The sequence below is a fragment of the Balaenoptera physalus genome (genome assembly GCF_965194825.1).
Source record: "Balaenoptera physalus genome assembly, chromosome: 1".
NCBI classification, from domain to species: domain Eukaryota; kingdom Metazoa; phylum Chordata; class Mammalia; order Artiodactyla; family Balaenopteridae; genus Balaenoptera; species Balaenoptera physalus.
In genome coordinates, this window is record NC_138882.1 from 167,379,579 (window position 1) to 167,402,643 (window position 23,065).

A 23,065-nucleotide genomic window follows, 5' to 3' on the forward strand; every position below is an offset into this window, starting at 1 on the left:
GGAAAATCAAGGAAACCAAAAAGCTAGTTCTTTGAAAAGATCAAAGAAATTCATAAACCTCTAGCCAGACTAATCAAGAAAAAAACAGACAACACAAATTATTAATATCAGAAATGAAAAAAGGGTCATTGGCCCCAAGGACATTTAAAGGATAATAAAAGAATATTATGAAAAACTTTAGGCCCACAAATTTGTTAACGTACATGAAGTGGACCAGTTCCTTGAATGACACTACCAAATCTCACACAGAAGAAACAGATAATCTGAATAGGTGTGTACCTATTAAAAAAATTGAATCAATAATTAACAACTTTCCAAAAAAAGAAAGTACCAGGCCCAGATGGTTTCACTGGCAAATTCTACCAAACATTCAAGGAACAAATGATACCAATTCTCTGCAATCTCTTCCAGAAAACAGAAGCAGAGGAAATACTCATGATTCTGAGGCCAAAATACCCTAATACCCAAACCAGAAAAAGACATTACAAGAAAGGAAAACTACAGATCAATATCTCTCATGAACACAGATGCAAAATCTTCAACAAAATATTAGCAAATTGAATCCAACAATGTATAAGAACTACATACCATCCCCAAGTGGGATTTATCCCAGGCACGCAAGCCTGGGTTCAACATTTCGAAAATCAATTAAAGTAATTGATCACATTAAGAGAAAAAAAAGAAGAAAAATCATATGATCATATCAACAGATGCAGAAAAGAACATTTCGCAAACTCCATCATCCATTAATAATAAAAACTCTCAGCAAAACTAGGACTGGAGGGGAACTTCCTCAACTTGATAAATAACAATTATAGAAAGCTTATAGCTAACATCATGTTTACTGCTGAGAAACTAGATGTTTTCCCCCTAAAGTCAGGAACAATGCAAGAATGTCTCCTCTCACCACTGCTACTCAACATCGTATTGGAATTCCTAGCTAATGCAAGGAAAAGGATATAAAAGTATACAGACTGGGAAGGAAAAAATAAAACTCTCTTTGTTCATAGAGAACATGACTGTCTACGCAGAAAACCCCCCAAAATTGACAAAAGCTTCCTGGAACTAATAAGTGACTATAGCAAGGTTTCAGGATACAAAATAAATATACAAAAATCAACTGCATTCCTAAATACTAAAAATGAACAACTAGAATTTAAAATTAAAAACACAATACCATTTATAGAAGAAAAAGAAAAAAACAATATACTTAGATATAAATCTAAATGAGGAAAACTATAAAACTCTGATAAGGGGCTTCTCTGGTGGCACAGTGGTTGAGAATCCACCTGCCAATGCAGGGGCCACGGGTTCGAGCCCTGGTCTGGGAAGATCCCACGTGCCATGGAGCAACTAAGCCCGTGCACCACAACTACTGAGCCTGAGTTCTAGAGTCCGTGAGCCAGAACTACTGTAGCCTGTGCTCCGCAACAAGAGTAGCCACCGCAGTGAGAAGCCCGTGCACCGCAATGAAGAGTAGCCCCCGCTCGCTGCAACTAGAGAAAGCCCGCGCGCAGCAACGAAAACCCAATGCAGCCGAAAATAAATAAATAAATAAAATAAATAATTTAAAAAAAATAAAAAATAAATAAAACTCTGATAAAAGAAATCAAAGAAGCTCTGAACAAAGAGATATTCCATGTTCAAGGATAGAAGACTTAACATTAAGATGTCAATTCTTCCCAGCTTGATCTATAGATTCAATGCAATCCCAACAAAAGCCTCAGCAAGTTATTTTGTGATATTGACAAAATGATTCTAAAGTTTATATAGATAGGCAAAAGACCTATTAGCTAATACAACAGGGAAGAAGAAGAACAAAGTCAGAGAACTGACATTATCTGACTTCAAGACTTATCACAAAGCTAAATTAATCAAGACAGTGTGGTTTTAGCAAATGAATGGACATACAGACCAATGAAACAAAATAAAGAGTCCAGAAATAGACTGCCACAAATAGTCAATCATTCACAAAGTAGCAAAGGCAATTTCATGGAGAAAGATAATCTTTCCAACAAATGGTGCTGAAACAATTGGAATCCACATGCAAAAAAAGAAAAAAAAAACAATCTAGATACAGACCTTAGCACCTTTCACAGAAGTTAAGTCAAAATGGATTATAGGGCTTCCCTGGTGGTGCAGTGGTTAAGAATCTGCCTGCTAAAGCAGGGGAAACAGGTTCGAGCCCTGGTCTGGGAAGATCCCACATGCTGTGGGGCAGCTAAGCCCGTGCGCCAAAACTGCCGAGCCTGCACTCTAGAGCCCACGAGCCACAACTACTGAGCCCACGTGCTACAACTACTGAAGCCCGTGCGCCTAGAGCCCGTGCTCCGCAACTAGAGAAGCCACTGCAGTGAGAAGCCCGTGCACTGCAACGAAGAGTAGCTCCCGCTCGCCACAACTAGAGAAAGCCCACACGCAGCAACAAAGATCGAATGCAGCCAAAAATAAATAAATAAAATAAATTTATTTTTTAAAAAAATGGATTATAAACCTATATGTAAAAAAGGAAAACTATAAAACTACTAGAAGATAACACAGTATAAAACTTAGACTATAACACCAAAAATGATCTGTGAAAGATGATGACTTTATTAAAATTTGGACTTCATTAAAATTTAAAACTTGTGTTCTATGAAAGACACTGTTAAGAGAAGACAAGCCACAGCCTAGGAGAAAATTATTTGCAAAATAGGTATCTGATAAAGAACTTGTATCCAAACATACAAAGAACTCTTAAACCTGAACAATAAGAAAACAAACACATCAATTAAAAAACGAGCAAAAGATTGGAATAGACATTTCATCAAAGATATACAGATGGGGCTTCCCTGGTGGCGCAGTGGTTGAGAATCTGCCTGACAATGCAGGGGACATGGGTTCGAGCCCCGGTCTGGGAAGATCCCACATGCCGCGGAGCAACTAGGCCCGTGAGCCACAACTACTGAGCCTGCGTGTCTGGAGCCTGTGCTCCGCAACAGGAGAGGCCGCATCAGTGAGAGGCCCGTGTACCGCGATGAAGAGTGGCCCCCGCTCGCCGCAACTAGAGAAAGCCCTTGCACAGAAACAAAGATCCAACACAGCCAAAAATAATTAAATAAATAATAAATTAAAAAAAAAAAAAAGATATACAGATGGCAAATAAGCACATGAAAAGGTGCTCTCTCCCTCTCTCTCTCTCTACTTTTTTGGCCAAGCCACGCAGTATGCAGGATCTCAGTTCCCCAACTAGGGATTGAACTCGTGCCCTCTGCAGTGGAAGCACAGAGTATTAACCACTGGACCGCCAGGGAAGTCCCGTGCTCAATATTGTGTTATTAACGAACTGCAAATTAAAATTACAATAAAATACTACTACATGCCTATTAGAATTGCTAAAATCCAAAAAACTGACAATACCAAATGCTGAAGAGGATGTAGAGCAATAGGCACTCTCATTCACTGCTGATGGGAATACAAAATGGTACAGTCACTTTTTGGCAGTCTTATCATTTGATACAGCAGTTGTGCTCCTGGTTATGTACCAAATTGAGTTAGAAACTTATGTTCACACAAAAACCTGCACATGAATGTTTGAGCAGTATTATTCATAACTGCCCAAAACTGGAAGCAATCAAGATGTCCCTCAACAGGTACATGTATAACAAACTGTAGTACAACCACACAATGCAATATTAAATATTATTCAGCATTAAAAAGAAATGACTTTATCAAGCCACAAAAAGACATGGTGGAATCTTAAATATTTCTAACTGAAAGTGGCCAATCAGAAAAGGGGACATACCATATGACTCCAACTATATAACATTTTAGAAAAGGCAAAACTGTAGAGACATAAAAAGCCCAGTGGTTGTCAGGGGTTTAAGGAGATGGAGGGAGAGATGAGTATGTGGAGCACAGGGGATTTTTAGACCAGTGAAACTATTCTTTGATACTGTCATAGTACATACGTGACATTATGGATTTGTCAAAACCCATAGACCTGTACACGTGAAGAGTAAACTTTCATGTAAACTGTGGACAATATGTTAGTAATAATTTATCAATACTGGTTCATTAAATGTACCACTCTAATACAAAATGTTAAAAATAGGGAAATCTGTGTACAGGGGAAGGAAGGCATATAGGAACTCTCTATAATATCTGCTCAATTTTTCTGTAAATCTAAAACTGTTCTAAAAAATAAAATCTATTAATTAGAAAAATCACTCACGGAATCACTGAGTGAAGCAGTGTAGAAAACGGACTGAAAGTGAACTAGAGGGAATGAAGGCAAGAATATCAGCTTGGAGGCTATGGTAATATCAACTTTCTCTCCCATCAACAGTGTATGAGAATGTATATTTATTCATGCCTTTGCCAAAAATGGGTATTATCATTGTTGGTGAAAAATAATTTATTCTAGTTCATATTTCTTTAATGACTAATGAGGCTCAGCATCTTTTCATTGATAATTGACCATTTGCATTTCTTTTTTATGTCCTTTGTCTTTTTCAGTTGTTTGTTCTTACCTTGATTTACAAATTCTTTGAGTTTAACACCTTCTGTATTCTATCACAACTTAAAAAATATCTTTTGAATTTTATAACCATCATTTTTTTATAACCATCATTTTTAATCACTGCATATTATTTCACCAACATACAACTTACTCACTGTTTAAAACCAGTTCTTAGTAGTTTTTCAATGTCACAGATATCATTAAGAAAATTTTGTGCATAGAGATTTTTCTACATTATGAATTCTTTTCTTTGAACATATTTTTGGAATGGGAAATACTGAACTGTTGACTGCAAGCACATTTTTATACTTTCTATGAAAGGATATTATCAATTTATACTGCCATCAGCAATATATTAAAATACTAGATTCACTGCATACTCACAATCACTAGGTAGTACAGTATTTAAGTATATTTGCTAATTTAGTAGCATAAAAATTTTCCTTTTATTAATTTGTACTTTTCTTTATTGGTGAAAACCAACATTTTCTCAAATATTTACTTGTTTTTTCTTGAGAAATTTTGGTTTATATTCTTTGCTCATTAATGTAGGAGAATATAAAAATTTTTTCCTTTGAATGCAGTAACAGATCCATAAGAATATTTTAACTAATAATAAACTAGCCCTTTGCTGTCTCCATTTGCTGCAAATATTTTTCATGTTCTATGGTTTCCTTTTAATTTTAGTTATACACCTGTGATGTATGGAAAACTTAATTTTTATGCAGTCAGATCTAACGATTTTCTTATGTGAATTCCATCATTTTAAGCTTAAATAATTATACTCCATTCAGTAGTTTGGAAATTATACTTTCTTTGTGTTTTTCCATGTTTCAATGATTTATACTTAACATATTAATCTCATAAACTTTAACTCGTTTACAATAATAATAGCTAACATTTATTGAGCATTCACTATATGACAGGTGCTATCATAGACCCAGTTTACATATGTAAATTTATTTAATCCTTACAACTACCTTCTGTGGGTTAGGTATTTGTAGTATCCCAATTTCATAGATGAGGAAACTCAGGCTTTGTGTGGTTAAGTAATTCAGGTAGTATCACACAGGTAGTATACCTGGCAAAACCTGGGTATTAAGCAGCACAGTCTGACTCCAGAGCCTGTGCTTTTAACCGCTACATTATACTGATACTCAAGTTATCTCAATGACATTTTTAATAAATAATTCTTCTCTTAATCACTGTTTTGTAATGCTTCCTTTACTGAAATTCTTTTCACAGGGTCTCAGACTATTTAGTTTGCTCTCCAGATTTGTCTTTTTAGTAACAATACATGGTTTTAAATACTATAGCTATAAAATATATTTTAATGTTTGAAAGTTTTAGGATATGTGTTAGCATAATTCTAAAAGGAATATTTTTTTCTTGGCCGCGCCGTGCGGTAAGCAGGATCTTAGATCCCCAACCAGGGACTGAACCCATACCCTCTGCATTGGGAGCGCGGAGTCTTAACCACTGGACTGCCAGGTAAGTCCCTAAAAGGAAGACTGAGTACTTGAGGAAAAATGCAATCTTAATACAATATCCTTACCATACACTGGCGTCTTCCCTGGCAGGATGACGATAATGAGCTGCAGCCCTGAGTAGGTGTTCTTGAGATGCCGGAACATGGGCTCCACGCTGTCTGCCCCCTGCGCATATTTGCAGAAGCAAGGCTGGCCCTGGATGGGCATCCCTGCATCTTTAGAAATCTTACGCAGCTGGTCCGTGAAACCCCTAGAAGGAGAAATCACTAAAAATAAAACCTTTGTCTAGTCAGCAACACCTACAAAGTAGTAATGGAAAGTTTGGGAAGGGAATGGAGAATGATGCAAAGATTTGTGTGCTCCATATAAGAAGAGGTCACCAGACTACTGATGTTAAGGGCAATGGTGGGTCAGTAATCTATTTTGCAAACTAAGAACACTACTGTACAGTTATGTGGCATTTTGTAGTTCACAAAGGACATTAGTAATAGAGTATGCTGGTTAAGAGCTCAGCTCTACAGGTTCCAGTTCTAGTTCTGTTACTTACTAGCTATGGAATTTTAGGCAAATTTTTTCAGTTTCTCTCATCTGTAAAATGACCACTTTCAATACAGGGTTGGTGTGAAGATTAAATGAGATAATACATGTGAAGCACTTAGCACACTGCCCAAGACATGGTATAAAAGCTTGATAAATTTAAGCTATTATACATTTTCTAATTTGATCCTGACAAGATTCATAAGAAAGTGGTAGGTAAGGTATTACTGCCATTTTATAAATCAGGAAACAGTTTCAGGGACATTAAGTATTTGACCAAGGTCAAATGCTTATTAGACAAATGGCAAGAGTAAGAACTATGACCTAGTCCAGAATTTCTTTCTGCAATAATACCTATCTGACACTAGGATAGCAGGAAAGATTCTGTCCTCAGAAAAGATTAAAAAAAACAAGAAAACATTTAAAAACAAATGAGGCAGACAGCACTTTAATGTACTTTTATCCACAGTGAATAAACAAAAGACTAATAATTTCTTATTTAAACAAAATTCTGCACTTAGTCTAGAATAAATAAGTAATAATGTTGGGGTTTAACAATCACTTTACTTGTTTTTAAAACAAATACGGTCCTAAGTCAAGGATCTGAGTGATCTTTGCACAAAAACACTGATTCCCTCAGGACAGAGATGAAGTTTGTAGAAATTCCCTTCTCCTTTTCCTTATTAGTATTTAATTCAAGAAAGTATGAAGTTGAATATTTTCAGTTAGTCTGAACAAGAGCCATAAGCCCAATGATTATGAGACTTCTATCAAGCCATGAATAACAAATGTAAAATGAAAAGAATAACTCGAAGCTTGAAAAACAGTTGGAGGTGTTTTCTTTGGTCTCTGGAGGTCAAGTAAGATAATAGCAGAATTGTCTTTAACTGTCCTCATGACATTTTACTTGAAAGCCAGGGGATAAAAACTATACTAAAAAAATATACTAAGTGAACCTTAAGACATAAGATTTGGAGCTAATAAAAAGGAGTGAACAGAATTAAATAGAAAATAATTTTTCTCACATGAAGGAGGCAAATTCTGAATTGACCTGGGGTAAACTGGTCTCTACATCACTCAAGAACTATTCATTATGGGCATATTTTATAGGATCTGTTAGTGGAGACTTAAATTAGACCATAATCATTTTCTTAGGGAAATTAGATTCCAGAGGGGAGATAAGAAACTTACACAGATAATTATAATTCTATTTTATACAGGAAGTGACAAGTACAAATGGAGAGGATATTGATAAACTACTATGTTTACTACTATGGATTATTTCCAGCATCACAAATCACAGAAGACTGGCTATTATTTAGAAATGTAGAGATAGGAAGGAGGCATTTTCAGTAAAGAGCAGCATGAGTGGAAATGGAAAAAAATACCAGACAGTTAGAGGGCATACAGTACTCAGTTCCTTTGTCCAGAATACATGAAAATGGAGAAAGGACTTAAGAGGCAAATGAAAAATTTTTAATATTATACTGATTTTTAATGTTATTCTTTGTCAAAGAGAAACCTGAAAGTTTTAGAGTGGAGGTAGTCACAAGTGGAGCTGGTGCTCTTTTCACAGTAGCACAACTCCTCAAACAAGAGTAACAGCAGAAGCCCTTGAGGCTGCCAATGCCCCAAAGATTAGAGAGTCCCAAAGGAGAGGGCATAGAGGAGAAAGGAAGCCAAAGTGATAAAAAGAAACCAGGAAGGCAAGAATGGAGAGAATGTCAGGAAGGTAGTCAATTGTATCTAACGCTGCACAAATTTTGAGGAAAAATAATGGCTGAGAAGAGACCATTAGAATTGATAAGCACAAAGATACTGAAGATCTTCCAGTAACCAGTTTCAGCAGACCACTAAGATTTCAAGGAAGGAGACAGAATGGAAGCCTGGAAGCCTTAAGTCAGGTAAAATGAAAAATGAAGATTTTGGGGGTCTGTTTTAAATTTAAACAGAAGATTGTTGAGGGAAAGAATCTGGAGAAGAGGAAAAGTAGTGGAGATGCAGGTCAAATTTTGGAAAGTAAGGACGTGAAAATGAGAAGTAAAATGACTCTTTCAAAGAACTCAATTGAGAAATAAGGATGTTATTTAATCCTCATTCAGTAAATAGGTACTATTATCTCTATTTTTAAAAGGTGAAAACTGAAGCATAATGAGATTAAATAAATTATCCATGGTAGTAAGACTAGGAAGTGGCAAACCTGAGAATTATATCTAATCTGTTCGCCATCAAAAGCCAATGGTACTCCTGCTATACCACATAAGCTAGTCTATGAGGATGCTTGTAAGAATGAATCAGTGACTTAGATATGACCAACAAATTCAGGAATCTTCATCAAAGTAATGAGAAGAAACATTTTTAAAGGTTCAGTGATTAAATATACTTCATATTAAGGCAACACTGGTTAGAATATTAGCTGAGTAATTTAAAACTGAAATACAAAATTTAAACACAAAATGGTCCCAAAGTGAAACTAATGACAAGCCTTACTTCAGTATTTCTTCTCTGCACTGCCTCTGTGTGGCAAAACAAGCTATAGCCCACATTTTGATTTCAACTCCTGTGTGGAACTGTTTCCCTCGCATGTCCCATACTCCATGGCTTGGTGTTGCTACTGTCCGATTCTACAGAGAAATAATAAGGCAAAAATGAACAAACATTTAATATATAACTTATTTGAATGAGCTGAAAATAAGCATTTCAAATTGCTGAACTGATATATATCTGATATTCTACATGGAATAGGCTGTTCTAAATCAATATTTTGTATTTTTATCATAGAAAAACAAAAGTTCTACTAAGTTCAAGCAAAGACACTGATTTTGAAACAAACAAAAAAAATTGTTGGAACAATAAAACACTTTTTAAATTCCAGACTTAGCTAGGAAGCCCTTCTCTCCATACACAGAAACTGTATGATTATAATTTAAAAACTATCAAGAGGTTTTACCCGGCCACCATACTGGAGCATAGGTGCTGGAAGTACACGTCCGGTTACATGGGCCATTTCATCCCGAACTTTAAATTGAAACTCCTGAACAAACGGATCTGTTTCATAATTTGCACTTCTTACCTAACAACAGAAAAAGTTTGTAGTTACTTTCAAAATTCCCCCAAATTCCCTGCTTTAGAACCCTCTAATTTTTTTTCTTCACTGTGTCAACAATGTTTTATAATACTGACAGGTGTAGATAATGGTACCCTCACTATAGAGCAGAGAATCTTAACTTGGGGACCACAGATCATGAGTGGACTGTAGGAAGTCTGTGAACCTCCTGATAATTTACAGAACATTTAAATGTATTAGGTTGCATAATAAGAAATTTCAACTATTTATGACTCATGAAAATGGTAACTTTATATGATTAAGCCTCATATACTTTGGGAGGGTGGTTGAGAGACTGCAAGAGAAATAAATATAAGGTTGGCCAAAAAGTTCGTATGGGTTTTCCCCTAACAGCTTATGGAAAAACCCGAATGAACTTTTTGGCCAACCCAGTACCTGACCTAAAAATGGTTAATTACTTCTAATTAGAGGATCTGGATATATACTATTGAAATTTATTTTATGCAGATCTCGACAGCAAATATCAATAATCCTAAGGCTTTTGTTCCTAATGGATTACAAGTTATACAAAATCTCCTTGAATATTTTCAGATAAAACACAGCACATTATAAAATCTACTTAAGAGATACACTTGAGACAGAAAAGAAAGCCAGTATGAGATACAGAGTATAATCTTTATGTAATATACCAATACATGCAAAGATAAAGAATTTATTGTAATTCAGTGTAGACTTGAATCTCAAAAGTGTAATTCATGCTCATAGTGTGCTATAATGTGTTTTTCAAAACATATTTACTTAGTCTCAGGATAAAGGTCAAACTAGGTTACAAAAAAAGGCAATGCTCAATTCTTTGAGTAACACTCTATTAAAAAACACTGTATAGGGCTTCCCTGGTGGCGCAGTGGTTGAGAATCTGCCTGCTAATGCAGGGGACGCGAGTTCGAGCCCTGGTCTGGGAAGATCCCACATGCCGCGGAGCAGCTGGGCCCGTGAGCCACAATTACTGAGCCTGCGTGTCTGGAGCCTGTGCTCCGCAACAAGAGAGGCCGCGATAGTGAGAGGCCCGCGCACAGCGATGAAGAGTGGCTCCCACTTGCCACAACTAGAGAAAGCCCTCGCACAGAAACGAAGACCCAACATAGCCATAAATTAAAAATAAATAAATAAATAAATAAAAATTAAAAAAAAAGGAAAGCATTAAAAAAAAAAAAAACACTGTATAATCTAAATATGTAAAAAGAATCTCCCCACAATGTGCAGGAAAATTTGTTTTCTAAATTAGGCATCTAATTAATGCATCTAACTAATGTATCTTTTCTTCAAGCTTAAATGCCATTTTTTTCTGTAAGGTTACAAACAATAACAACAACTACTATTTACCAGGAGTTGCTAGGTGATGTGCTTGGTGCTAAATGTTTTATAATTAATTTTCACAATAACCTATGACTGTAAAGTAAGTCTTTTATAATCTTTATTTTACAGAGGATAAAATTAAAGCTCAGCAAAGTTGAATGATTGGCCTAAAACCATATAGCTGAGCAAGTGATATATAATTTGAAACTCTGTACATTCTGATTCTAGAGTTCCTACTCTCAATCACTGCACCAGCCTACCAGATGCTATAATTATAATAATACAATAATAATAACAGTAAGTGAGTAAAGAAGTTAGACTTTGAACCCAGAGCCGTTAGATTCCAAAGCCTGTGCTTTCAATCACTGTAAAATATCATCTCTCTGAACAGAAAAGCTGTAATAAATGAGTTAGAACTAGTTACTGAGATTTTATAGAGATAGTGAGAGGTTCTAGTCTCTTAAAGGTTTTAAAATTTTGTCATAGTAGATCAGAGAAAAATCCATGATGAGAACCAGCCTGTATTTTCCTAATTAAATATCATGTAATAACTTACTCTTTACAAACTGTAAGGGAAAAAAAAGGTCTTCTTTTTTTTTTTTTTTTTTTTTTTGTTAATTGCCTTACAAAATGAAAGAGCCAGTTCTGTAACCCTTTTCCAACAATCTCTAAAACTGCTTTTGAAAGTGTTATTAAGTTGTTTTGGGTAATGTTCTTATTTCTAGATTTTTTTCTCTTCACTTGGGCAATTTACATGGTATTCAAGAAGAGAGTAAGATAAGATCCAGTTGCCTTCATTTTTCATTTTGCCTTAATTCCGTCAGTTTTAAAAGTAGTATTGATGTCTCTTTTCTCCCCATTTAGAACAAGGAGACAGCTTAGAGATCCCATACGGCTGGAGCTGTCTTATATTTCTTTATTCATCCTGTACGGTTACCAGTGTTTACAATGGAGCTAAGCCATCCTACTTTGTGTGCTAAGACTCTCACCATTGCTAGTCATAAAACTTTGACTTTTCTTCCTTTTCTCTTCCTCTTTTAGGTGGAAGGTAAGAAGGTCCAGTTTGTTAAACTGAAACATTAGTTCTGAGAGTATCTGTTCTGAATCTAATTAAAGAGCTTGGGGTTAAATTAGAAGGATCTAACCCTTTTCATAGAATCCACTAAGATTCACCCCTAGAATACCACTAGATTACTTCCATAATCTCTTTTAATTCTGACAGCCCATGAAATGGTAATAAGGTATGAGTTGATAAGGACATGGTTCTTTAGAGCTCATCCTAATATGTTTTTAATTTTCATTTCTAGGATTAAGTACTAACCAATCTGCTAATTTCCTCTTGTCTATCTGGTGCAGATCTTGCTGTTGCTTTGATCATAGTGGAGGTTTGATTGTCCGTTAGCTTCTTGATACATCGTTGCCCTGCCACAATATTACAGACCTACAAATGGAAAAAAATTTTGTACTAGATATACACATCTTTCTTAAAATTCTGAGCGCCAATTACATGTGAGATTAAATTTTAATATCTACTCCATTAAACCACTTCTGTTTAATATCATGTTAAGTAAAAAAGCAGTAAACAGTACTACTTTACAGTATGATTATAATTAGGTAAAACGTACACTGCATAAAAAGGCTGAAAAGAAGTGTACCAAAATGCTAACAGTGGTTACATTTAGAGTGGTAGGACTGTGGATGAATTTTTTCCCATATTATTTTATAGCTGAAAATTTAGAATAAAAGGAAATTTAAAAACAGTTCAGTCTCCAAAATAAATGTGAGCGTATGAAGTAAGTTATAGGTCATTAAAAACCCCAACAGAATGATGAATAAGAGGATATTAATAAGCAGCCTAAACACATTACTTCTAGTGGCAGATAGGTATGTTTCTGCTCCTGCCCCACTTGCAGACAGGGAAGGTGTGGGTACTTCAGCTGAAGAGTATACTTTTCTCTGAAGTACTGTGCTACTGTTCTCTCCACAGTTTGGCCATTTTCTAACTGTAAAGGAAAGCTGGAAAAAAAAAATTACACATTAACAACTCTTATCTCATTATGAGCCAGCAAAACTCCCAATCTACTAACTAGAGCAAGCTGCCTCACATCATCTCTGCTCTGACAAACACCAGCTTTTCTTACGTTTGATGACTGGCAGGCCTTCTTGTTACATTACAAACACGGTATTTCCGTCTCATTGTTCCACAATGAGTCACTTCAACCTTCAGACCTGTTCCCAACAAGAAAAACTGAGGTTATAGAACTGTCCCATGTAAAATATTTATAACTATAAAGCCTGTTCACTACTATAAAAACTCAAATTCTAAACAGAAAATCTGTGATACAGGCAATGTGATATTAACAAAGGATTTTATATATAACATTGTTAACAACGGTTACAATCATGAGAGACCTAACTCCAAACCTTTTCCCTTTTCTATCAAGCTATTAAAAAATAGTATAAAATTTGCAAAGCCTGTATATCAAGGGATAAAGTTCTCCATTAATAAAAAACCCTGCTTATAATGCAGGTTTTTATGCTGGTCGAGGGAAGGAGCAAAGGGAGTTATGATAATTTTCAAGATATTCTATAACCTTCAAAGTATGTGATATCTCATTTGCCCAGTAATCACATACTGACTGAAGATCATAATTTCAGATAACTGAAGAATAAAGTCCTTCAAAGATTTTTAAAGCAGGAAGGAAAAAAAAAAAATTCCAGGCCCTTTTAACAGAAGTGGAGTGACAATTTCGTTGAAGGATAATATAGTGATACAGTTCTTTTACTACTATTAGAAATCAAATGCAACCAAAATAATTCCTAGAACAGGTAATCCAGACCTTCTTATGGAATCAATGATCCCTTTGAGAATCTGATGAAAGCAATAAATTCTCAGAAAAATGCAACATACACTTAACTTAGCATATGAATTTAGATGTTTGTGGATCCGTGCGTCCATTTGTGGACCCTAGGGGTTTGCGGATCCTAGGCCTGCTTTAGAAAGTGAAGCTGTGGGCTTTTAAAACACTGGCTGAAATTCTTTGGGATGAATTTTCCTATGCAGTGGTGTACAAAAGAATTTTCTGAGATGATGGATTGTTCTACATCTGTGCTAAAATCACCAGCAATATGTTACTGCACACATGAAATGTGGCTAGTGTGACTAAAAAACTAAAATTTTAATTTAACTTTAATAAATTAAAATTTAAACAGCTACATGTGGCTAGTGGATACTCCTGGAGCTACCTAGAGATGAGTTAACAAACAGAACAGTGGCTACTGGTCACAGATAAGCAACTCCATTTCTAAGGCCTATACTCCAAAGGAGGAAAATCTAAAAAAGGGTAGATGGAGGACAACTTTTAGTTCCCTGATAGTATTTACGGTTAAACTTTTGTATTATTTTCCTTTTATATCTGTGTATCCTATAGTGCAGAGGTTCTCAACCAGAGGTGACTCTGACCTCCAGGGAAGGTTTGGTAATGTCTGCAGACATTTTTGATTGTTATGACTGGGGGTGCTACTGGCATCTAATACATGCTAGATTTTGGAATGCTTGGATTCAGGGATGCTGCTAAATTATACTGCAATGCACAGGACAGCACTACCTCCCATCCCCGACCACAACAAAGAATTATCCAGCCCAAAATATCAATAGTGCCAAGGTTGAGAAACCCTGATACAGTATAACTTATTTTCGTATCTACTAACTGCAGAACCAAACACAAAGTTCAATCATAGTAATATTTTCTTATGACATATCAGCATAAATTAAGATGTTAAATGGACACAGTGTCACTCTACCAGATTGGTATGAGATTTTCTTAAGAACTACTCCTAATTGAATCAGTGAGAAATAGTTTTTATTAGTAACTACCTTTATAAAACTAAAATGTCAGATCAATTAGAGCATTTACTATGCCTCTATAAATAAGACTAGAAAATACTACCAAGAGAAGGCCTTTTAAGAAGGAAACACCAACAATATGAAGTAAGCAAGATGTAAAAATATTGTTTAGGGGGAAAACACGATAGAAAAATTTAAAACAAATTTCTGTTATCTATACCACTTAGCAATTTGTTTTCAAATCTTCCCCTTGAATTAAAAAAAATTATCAGTAAGGTTCTACAAGCCTACTAAATAAGTTTTTATCAAAAATAAAATTGATGTAAAGCAACTATACTCCAATAAAAATTAATAAAAAAGTAAAATAAAATAGATACTCTTACATACATATGGTACTTTTACCATAAACTTCCTCCAATATTTCTGCTATTTAACGATGATGAATTACTGCACAAAGAAACCACCCTAAAGTTACCATTAAATATTTAGGAAAAAGTTCAACTAGAACCAAATAACATTGTACTAGGAAATCTATTCATTATAGCACACTTTGTATCACTATTTAACAATTTTCATCAAATTCCTCATGCTAACTAAAAATTAAACCCAAATACATAATACAAAACATGTAACTTTGATTCTCTTGTGTAGCTGAGGTAGGAATACATGACGTACTTTAAAGAGTCCTCTTTAAAAAAAAAGCCTTCTTGACTTTGAATGGAGGAAAAAATCATCAGTATGTCAGTTAGATCCAACTCAGATTTTTCTACCCCAAATCTACAGTCATAGGTGCCTAAGGATTAGATCCAAATCCAGGGGTTAGCAAAAAGCTGAAATTTTAAAAAATGGACTAGATAATTCTCTGCCCAGGTCCCTCCCCAAACCCTCCATCCAACAAAAAATGTTTTTGGCTTTAATAAATCAAATATTTAACCTATAAACTTGGCTTTACCTTCACTATAACATCAACTTTATAATGCTTTCTAGTCATTTTTTCAGTCATTTCTTTGGCCCCCTGAGCAGTTGAAGTTAAGATCGAGTCCATGCTCTTCGGGCAGCAGTTGAATCCTTGTTCTGTACATCTTGTATTTTCTGTGATAGAGTGGTGATATGAGTTGATTGCATAGTTACCGCAAAGTAATGTAAGTGACTTCATGATATCAGAGGTGGTAACTAAGCAGCAACTCCACTGGAAACCATGGCATTTAGATGATCACATATTAATGGTGGGTAATGCACTACCTCCCAACAATGCTCACTGTGCAGTTAATACAGATTATGAAAGGACAATGGTATGATTGCAATATAAGAATATATAACACTTTCTTATTCTGACACTTAAATAACTTGAGATAAATGGATGCCTATTTTCAAAGCAGGAAGAATTTTCCTTTAAATGTTTTATTACAATGACCATCTCTCTCCTGGTTACTAAATGGCAAAGAATAAATGATTACTGGAGCAAGCAGGATGTATTCAACTATACTAATTGATTTGGGGAACTGAAAGATGTTCAGAGAACAAACTTCAATGCTTCATTCAAACCACAAGCTAAAAATTGCCTGTAACAAATAGGTAAAACCTTAAAATAAAATGACATAATTATTTCTGACAATTTAAGATCTAACATTTAGTATAAATAGAATTTATACTATTCATTCTAATTAGAGGATATCTAATTTCTCTTTGTGTCTAAATAATAAAGAACTAAATACAGTGGAGTCACATCTTACGTGAGGATTAGGTTCTAAAGTCATGAACAAGGCAAGAATTTTACATAATCAAAATTACTCTTGAAAAGTCCCTTAAATTGCAGATAAAGTACACTATGTGTGGGTTTGCACATAAAAGTGTACATGTATATAGAAAGCTACAATTATATAAACAATAAATATATACAAAATATAAAGTTTAGGACACAATTGAAATTAATTTTTAATTTTTCTCTTTGGAAGACCATGTAGAGATGAATTTGTGTTAGTAAAATATACATACGATGCAACACCACTGTATACATTTTAGTTGCTAACTATAAAATAGTCACGATCAATGGTCAACTGAATAATGTATATGAAATTACTAAGTTTCAACTCTAGAACAACACATGAAACAGGCTAGTCCCATATCCATAAATTTACAAAGGAATAAAATATTCTGCTATCATTTCAGAAAAATAAAGAAGTCATTATATTATCGATAGAATACGTTCAAAGAATGGCTCCAGTTCTCAAGTGACAATGTTTTTGGAATAAGCTTCTTATTTTTAACAGTATCATAGAAGCATTTTCCTAACAGATACTCTTATACCTTCAGCTAGTAAGGGAAAATATTGACAAAAAATTAGCTAGTATCAATATTAATTCCATTACTTGGTATTTCTTTCATTGAAACACTACCTAAGATGTTATGGTAATGAATTTAATGTGACATTTTATAATTAGTCCATACTTTTACTGGTGATGTTACATGAACAGATTTATATCTTAAAAAATTCCAATGGAAGTTTGTTATATTCATGCATTTTATAGTTAAGTTGTTCCAAATGCTAATTAACTCACCTTTTATCTCTTTGGTGAATTTTACCCGATGAGAATCAGTCAGAGGTCTTGGCTGCTCATCAATATTATGAATGTCAAGAACTTCACACATGAACTGAATTACAGGTTGTGCTTTGTAGAAGGCAGTGGCAGAAACTAAGAAGAAAAACACAAATAGTACAAATTAATGTTTCCTTTAAAAAAACTCAAAAACTTGATCTCGGGCTCCATGATAATTAACTAATACAGAGTTAAAATTACCCTTTTATGTATACCTATATACATATAAAAATATTTCCAAAGTTGAGCAGTTTAAAGTTGAACTGTTTGACTGGAAGACAAGCACAACAACAGAAAAGCCTAATATTACAGTTTTTATAATCTATCTCTTATCATGGGTAACTGAATCATTCCATTTCCTACTTCATGTACAGAGCAGTGTTCTGGCTATGAAACAAGGTCTATAAGGGGACAAAGAAGGCCAGAGCACCTTAGAAGAAGAAAGGGTTAGGTATTATTTCTTAAACAAAGCTTTCTGTGCCACCCTAGACTGCTTATCTATTCTAGCGAGAGCTCTCCCTGTCTTGCACAGATTTGAGAAGACAATGGTATTAAATGTTACTAGTGCTAATCCCAGCTACAGGTACTAATAGTAAGGTGTATCTGCCCAATGTTATCTAGCTACAGTCAGCAGTCTTCCAAGAGCCAACAAGTATGATTTCTTAATCTTGGGTTTTGGAACTAGAAGAGCTTCTACTAACCAATAGTTAGTAGACCACCATCACTCATTTCTTAAATACATACTTACTGACTGCTATTATGTGCTATAAAGGCACTGGGGATACAGTGAAAAGTAAAACCAAAACAGACAATAAGCTACATGCTATCATGTTTTTTATTTAAAAAACATGCCTACTGTGGTGCTCTTTCTCTTATCCTCCTTGGTTTAGGATTAAATGTCTTCCACAAAATGTCCCTCATCTCTGGAAGGATATTTATCAAGGCTTTAAGTAGTTATCTCAGGTAGTAAGGCTACTGTAGACATTTTTTATTTTCTTCTTTTTGACTTTATCTTTAAATCTTCATTTTTTAATAGTGAGCACATATTACTTTTTCTTTATTACAGAAATAATATATGAATGAAGTCTCATCCTAAAAAATTTAAACAATATAGATATGCACAGTAAAGACTTCTGGTCTCCAAGTATCTTTAAGAAGCAACCATTATTAGTACTTAGGTATGTATATATCCTATTCTTTTAATATGCACTTAGATATAAAAATGCATATATAACTTTCTTTTTTTACATGAGATCAGATAATAAATGTTCTATGACTTCTTTTATTATTATTTTAAAAACTAACAATGTGTCTTAGAGATCTTTTTATTCTGCAGTTTGCGTGCATGGTAATTAAGTGAATATATATTCCCTTCCCCTCTTAATGAAAAGGAACACAAATGATAAAACATTAGAAACACTATTCTGGCCTTTGATTTCTTTTTTTTCATTATATATCTTAGAGATAGATCTATATGTACTAATATGGAACTATATCATTCTTTTTCACAGCTGCAGGATATCTCATTGCATGGACCTACTTCATGCCCCTCATGATGGATAGTTATGTTGATTTTGTACTTCCATCCAAATAAACTTTAGAAATACCTCCACAATTTCAAACTAACTAAAAAAAGAGAGACTGGTAAGACTGTATTAGCATTCTGGGTATCCTATTCAAATCCACAGTACTTTAAAAAAATGTATACATTACATTCTTCTATTAAAAAATGTGAGAATATTGTCATACATTAAAACAAGGCTGGCAGGACACATACCAAATAAGCACATATTGCTTCTGTGTTAATTAAAAAAAAGAAGTGGATAAAGGAAAATAAATACATGGTAATTAACATGCTTATTTTGTCTTTCCTTTAATCCTACAGGTAAATTTTCTTCACTGGATTATTATAATACTAGCATTCACAACTAATGTGTCTTATCTCACAGAGTTGAAACTACTAAACAAACATTATTTATCCTGTTTAACATTCTATTAATTTTCCTTAGTGTTTACCCCACTGTTCTTCTAATCATTACTGTTCACCATCTTCCCCACAGCAACGTGGGCATCTGAGGTAAAAATTAAAGTTAGTGAAGGAAAGCTCTTACAAAAGATGGGATGAAATCAGTGAGTACAGTTGAATTAGGCATGAATTTCAATCAGCAAAGATCTGCCTCTCTATCCCTTGGTTAAATCCTTAACATTTTATAAACCTACATATTTATGCATTTTTTCCTTCTTTCCCTTTCACAGATCAGCTGAGTTTAACTGAAAAAGTAATATTTACATTTAATATTTTTAAAACCTATTAACAAAATATACATTAACACACTAAAGGAAATAAACATACAATCATTTCTACAGATAATTACCCTCAAAAAAGCATTAGATAAAATTCAGCACCATAACTAAAAGTCTCACAGTACCAGGACTAGGAAAGGAGCTTCCTCAATTTGATAAAAGTTATCCGCCAAAAATCTATGGTAAATTCAACTTCATTTAATAGAAAGTGCTAGCTGGCACAGGAATGCAAGCTAAGAGAAGTAAAAGGTAAAAAGATTGGAAAGGGAGAAACAAAATTATTATTCTTCACAATATGACTGTCTAGAGAGAAAACCCAATAATCTATAGATAAATTATAGAATTAGACAGTTCAGTAAGGTTGCTAGATTTAAGATCAACATATAAAAATAAAATTACATTATTATACATTAGCACCCAACTTAAAATGTAATTTAAAAAAGATATCACTTAATATCACAACAAAAAAAAATAAGACATGAGATAAAATCTGAACAAAAGATGCATAAGACCTATAGAAGTAATAGGTATCTTTACTACTACAGAAAATCTAAATAAATGGAGTATATACCTTATTAGTATAAATTATTTGTAAATTAATCTGCAAATTCAAGGCAATTTCAATCAAAATACCAATAGGATATAACCCCTTGACCTCTGGAACTTAAGAAGCTGATACTAAAATTAACATGAAAGAGAAATGAAACAAGAATAGCAAAGATAGTTTTTAAGAATAAGGTCTGCTCTAACATTCATCGAGATCTGTTATAATCCAATTCAAGTCAAGAGACTGTGGGGACAGACACACAGACCAGTAAAACAGACTTGAAAGCCCACCTTATACAATATACAAAAACAAATTCCTATTCAGAGAACTGAACATGAAAAGAAAAATAAACATTTAGAGGAAAATATAGAACATCTTTATGATCTTGGAGGCAAGAAAGAATTTCTTAAGATATAAAAACTATCATAAAAAAATACCATAAACAAAGCTAAAAAAAAAGGCTATAGATATGTGTAATACGTATAACTAATGATTACTATCCAGAATATATAATAAGTTCCTATAAATCAAGATAAAACAATAAAAGTGGCAAAGGATACTAGGCATTTCATAGAAGAAAAAATCTAAATGTCAAAAAACAAATTTTCACTAATTATCTTATTTGTAATTAAGGAAATATATACAAAAACTATATCAAGCTATCATTTAACACCAATCAAGACTGGCCAAAAATGTTAAGACCGATAACACAAGGTGACAACAAGCCAAAGGAAGACTGAAGAAAGAAAGCTCTCATACAGACTGTAGGAATATAAACTGATACAGTCAGTTAGGAACAAATGGTAATATACAGTAAGTTTGAAGATGAGCATAATTTTCAACTCAACAATTTCACTCTAGGACTTCCCTGGTAGCGCAATGGTTAAGAATCCGCCTGCCAGGGCTTCCCTAGGGGCGCAGTGGTTGAGTCTGCCTGCCAGTGCAGGGGACACAGGTTCAAGTCCTGGTCTGGGAAGATCCCACATGCTGCGGAGCAACTAAGCCCGTGCCCCATAACTACTGAGTCTGTGCTCTAGAGCCCACGAGCCACAACTACTGAAGCCCATGTGCCAAGAGCCCGTGCTCTGCAGCAAGAGAAGCCACTGCAATGAGAAGCCCGCGCACCACAACGAAGAGCAGCTCCCGCTCACTGCAACTAGAGAAAGCCCGTGCACAGCAACAAAGACCCAACGCAGCCAAAAATAAATATAAGTAAAATAAACAAATAAAAAAAAAAAAAGAAAAAAAGAATCCGCCTGCCAATGCAAGAGACACAGGTTTGAGCCCTGGTCTGGGAAGATTCCACATGCCAGGGAGCAACTAAGCCTGTGTGCCACAACTACTGAGCCTATGCTCTAGAGCCCACGTGCCACAACTACAGAAGCTTGCGCGCCTAGAGCCCGTGCTCCGCAACAAGAGAAGCCACCGCAATGAGAAGCCCGTGCACCGCAACAAAGAGTAGCCCCCCCTCGCCGCAACAAGAGAAAAGCCCAGGCACAGCAACGAAGACCCAATGCAGCCATAAATAAATAAATGAATGAATGAAGGAATGAATGAATGAATAAATTAATAAAAACCCAAAAAACAATTTCACTCTATTGGAGTATATACTCTACAAAAATTCCGTATCTGTGAAAGGCAACATGAATGAGAATGCTTATTGTAGCACTGTTTATAATGGTAAAAAGAATGGAAACAACTTAAACACCAGCCAAATGGATAAATTTGTACTACATGCATGTAATTAAAATTAATGGGCAGGTGTTAGAATTCAGATAAATAAAATTGAGAAGCAAAAAACTTGAGAGGAGTTTGGTAGAAAATGCGATCTTACCAACTACTTAGATTGCCATTATCTAGATATGTATAATACACAACTAAGGCAAAAAAATTTACCAAAATAGACTAGATGTATAGAATACCAGTGGGATAGTCTTTCAATTCATGAACACAATATCTCTGAATTTATTAAGGTCATTCCAATTTCATTAAGGTCTTGTGATACTTTATAACTCATTTATTAATAACTGATAAAAATTTTGTTGCTGTTGGAAATGTATCCTTTAATCTTTCATCACTTACTTAGTTTTTTTTTTTTTTTTAATTTATTCATTTTTGGCTGTGCTGGGTCTTCGTTTCTGTGTGAGGGCTTTCTCCAGTTGTGGCAAGCGGGGTCACTCTTCATCGCGGTGCGCGGGCCTTTCACTATCGCGGCCTCTTTTGTTGCGGAGCACAGGCTCCAGACGCGCAGGCTCAGTAGTTGTGGCTCATGGGCCCAGCTGCTCCGCGGCACGTGGGATCCTCCCAGACCAGGGCTCGAACCCGTGTCCCCTGCATTGGCAGGCAAACTCTCAACCACTGCGCCACCAGGAAAGCCCTACTTATTTTTTTAATTAGGTTTATTTTCTTCTTTTCATGGGTAGCAGTGTTAGAATAATGAGAAAAGGATAGGCTTGGAAATGAAATAGATTTTTTTTTAAAATAGGGTTTTTAAAAAATTAATTAATTAATTAATTAATTGATTTTTGGCTGTGTTGGGTCTTCGTTTCTGTGCGAGGGCTTTCTCTAGTTGTGGCGAGCGGGGGCCACTCTTCATCGCGGTGCGCAGGCCTCTCACTGTCGCAGCCTCTCTTGTTGCGGAGCACAAGCTCCAGACGCGCAGGCTCAGTAGTTGTGGCTCACGGGCCTAGTTGCTCCGCGGCATGTGGGATCTTCCCAGACCAAGGCTCAAACCCGTGTCCCCTCACTGGCAGGCAGATTCTCAACCACTGCGCCACCAGGGAAGCCCTGAAATAGATTTTAATTCTAGATCCAGACTT

General features: G+C 35.0%; 1 protein-coding gene across 5 annotated transcripts in view; it reads right to left on the reverse strand.

The window, feature by feature from the left end:
* AGO3 (argonaute RISC catalytic component 3) overlaps positions 1-23,065 on the reverse strand; it is a 137,542-nt gene that overhangs the window by 41,217 nt on the left and 73,260 nt on the right. For all 5 annotated transcript variants that reach the window (XM_082415770.1, XM_082415774.1, XM_082415773.1 and 2 more), the window contains 7 exons: positions 17,357-17,491; positions 13,093-13,180; positions 12,820-12,967; positions 12,273-12,392; positions 9,479-9,601; positions 9,019-9,152; positions 6,057-6,241 (listed from right to left, as the gene is read on the reverse strand). In XM_082415770.1, the coding sequence (XP_082271896.1) occupies positions 6,057-6,241; positions 9,019-9,152; positions 9,479-9,601; positions 12,273-12,392; positions 12,820-12,967; positions 13,093-13,180; positions 17,357-17,491 (933 nt within the window). The remainder of the gene's footprint in view (positions 1-6,056; positions 6,242-9,018; positions 9,153-9,478; positions 9,602-12,272; positions 12,393-12,819; positions 12,968-13,092; positions 13,181-17,356; positions 17,492-23,065) is intronic.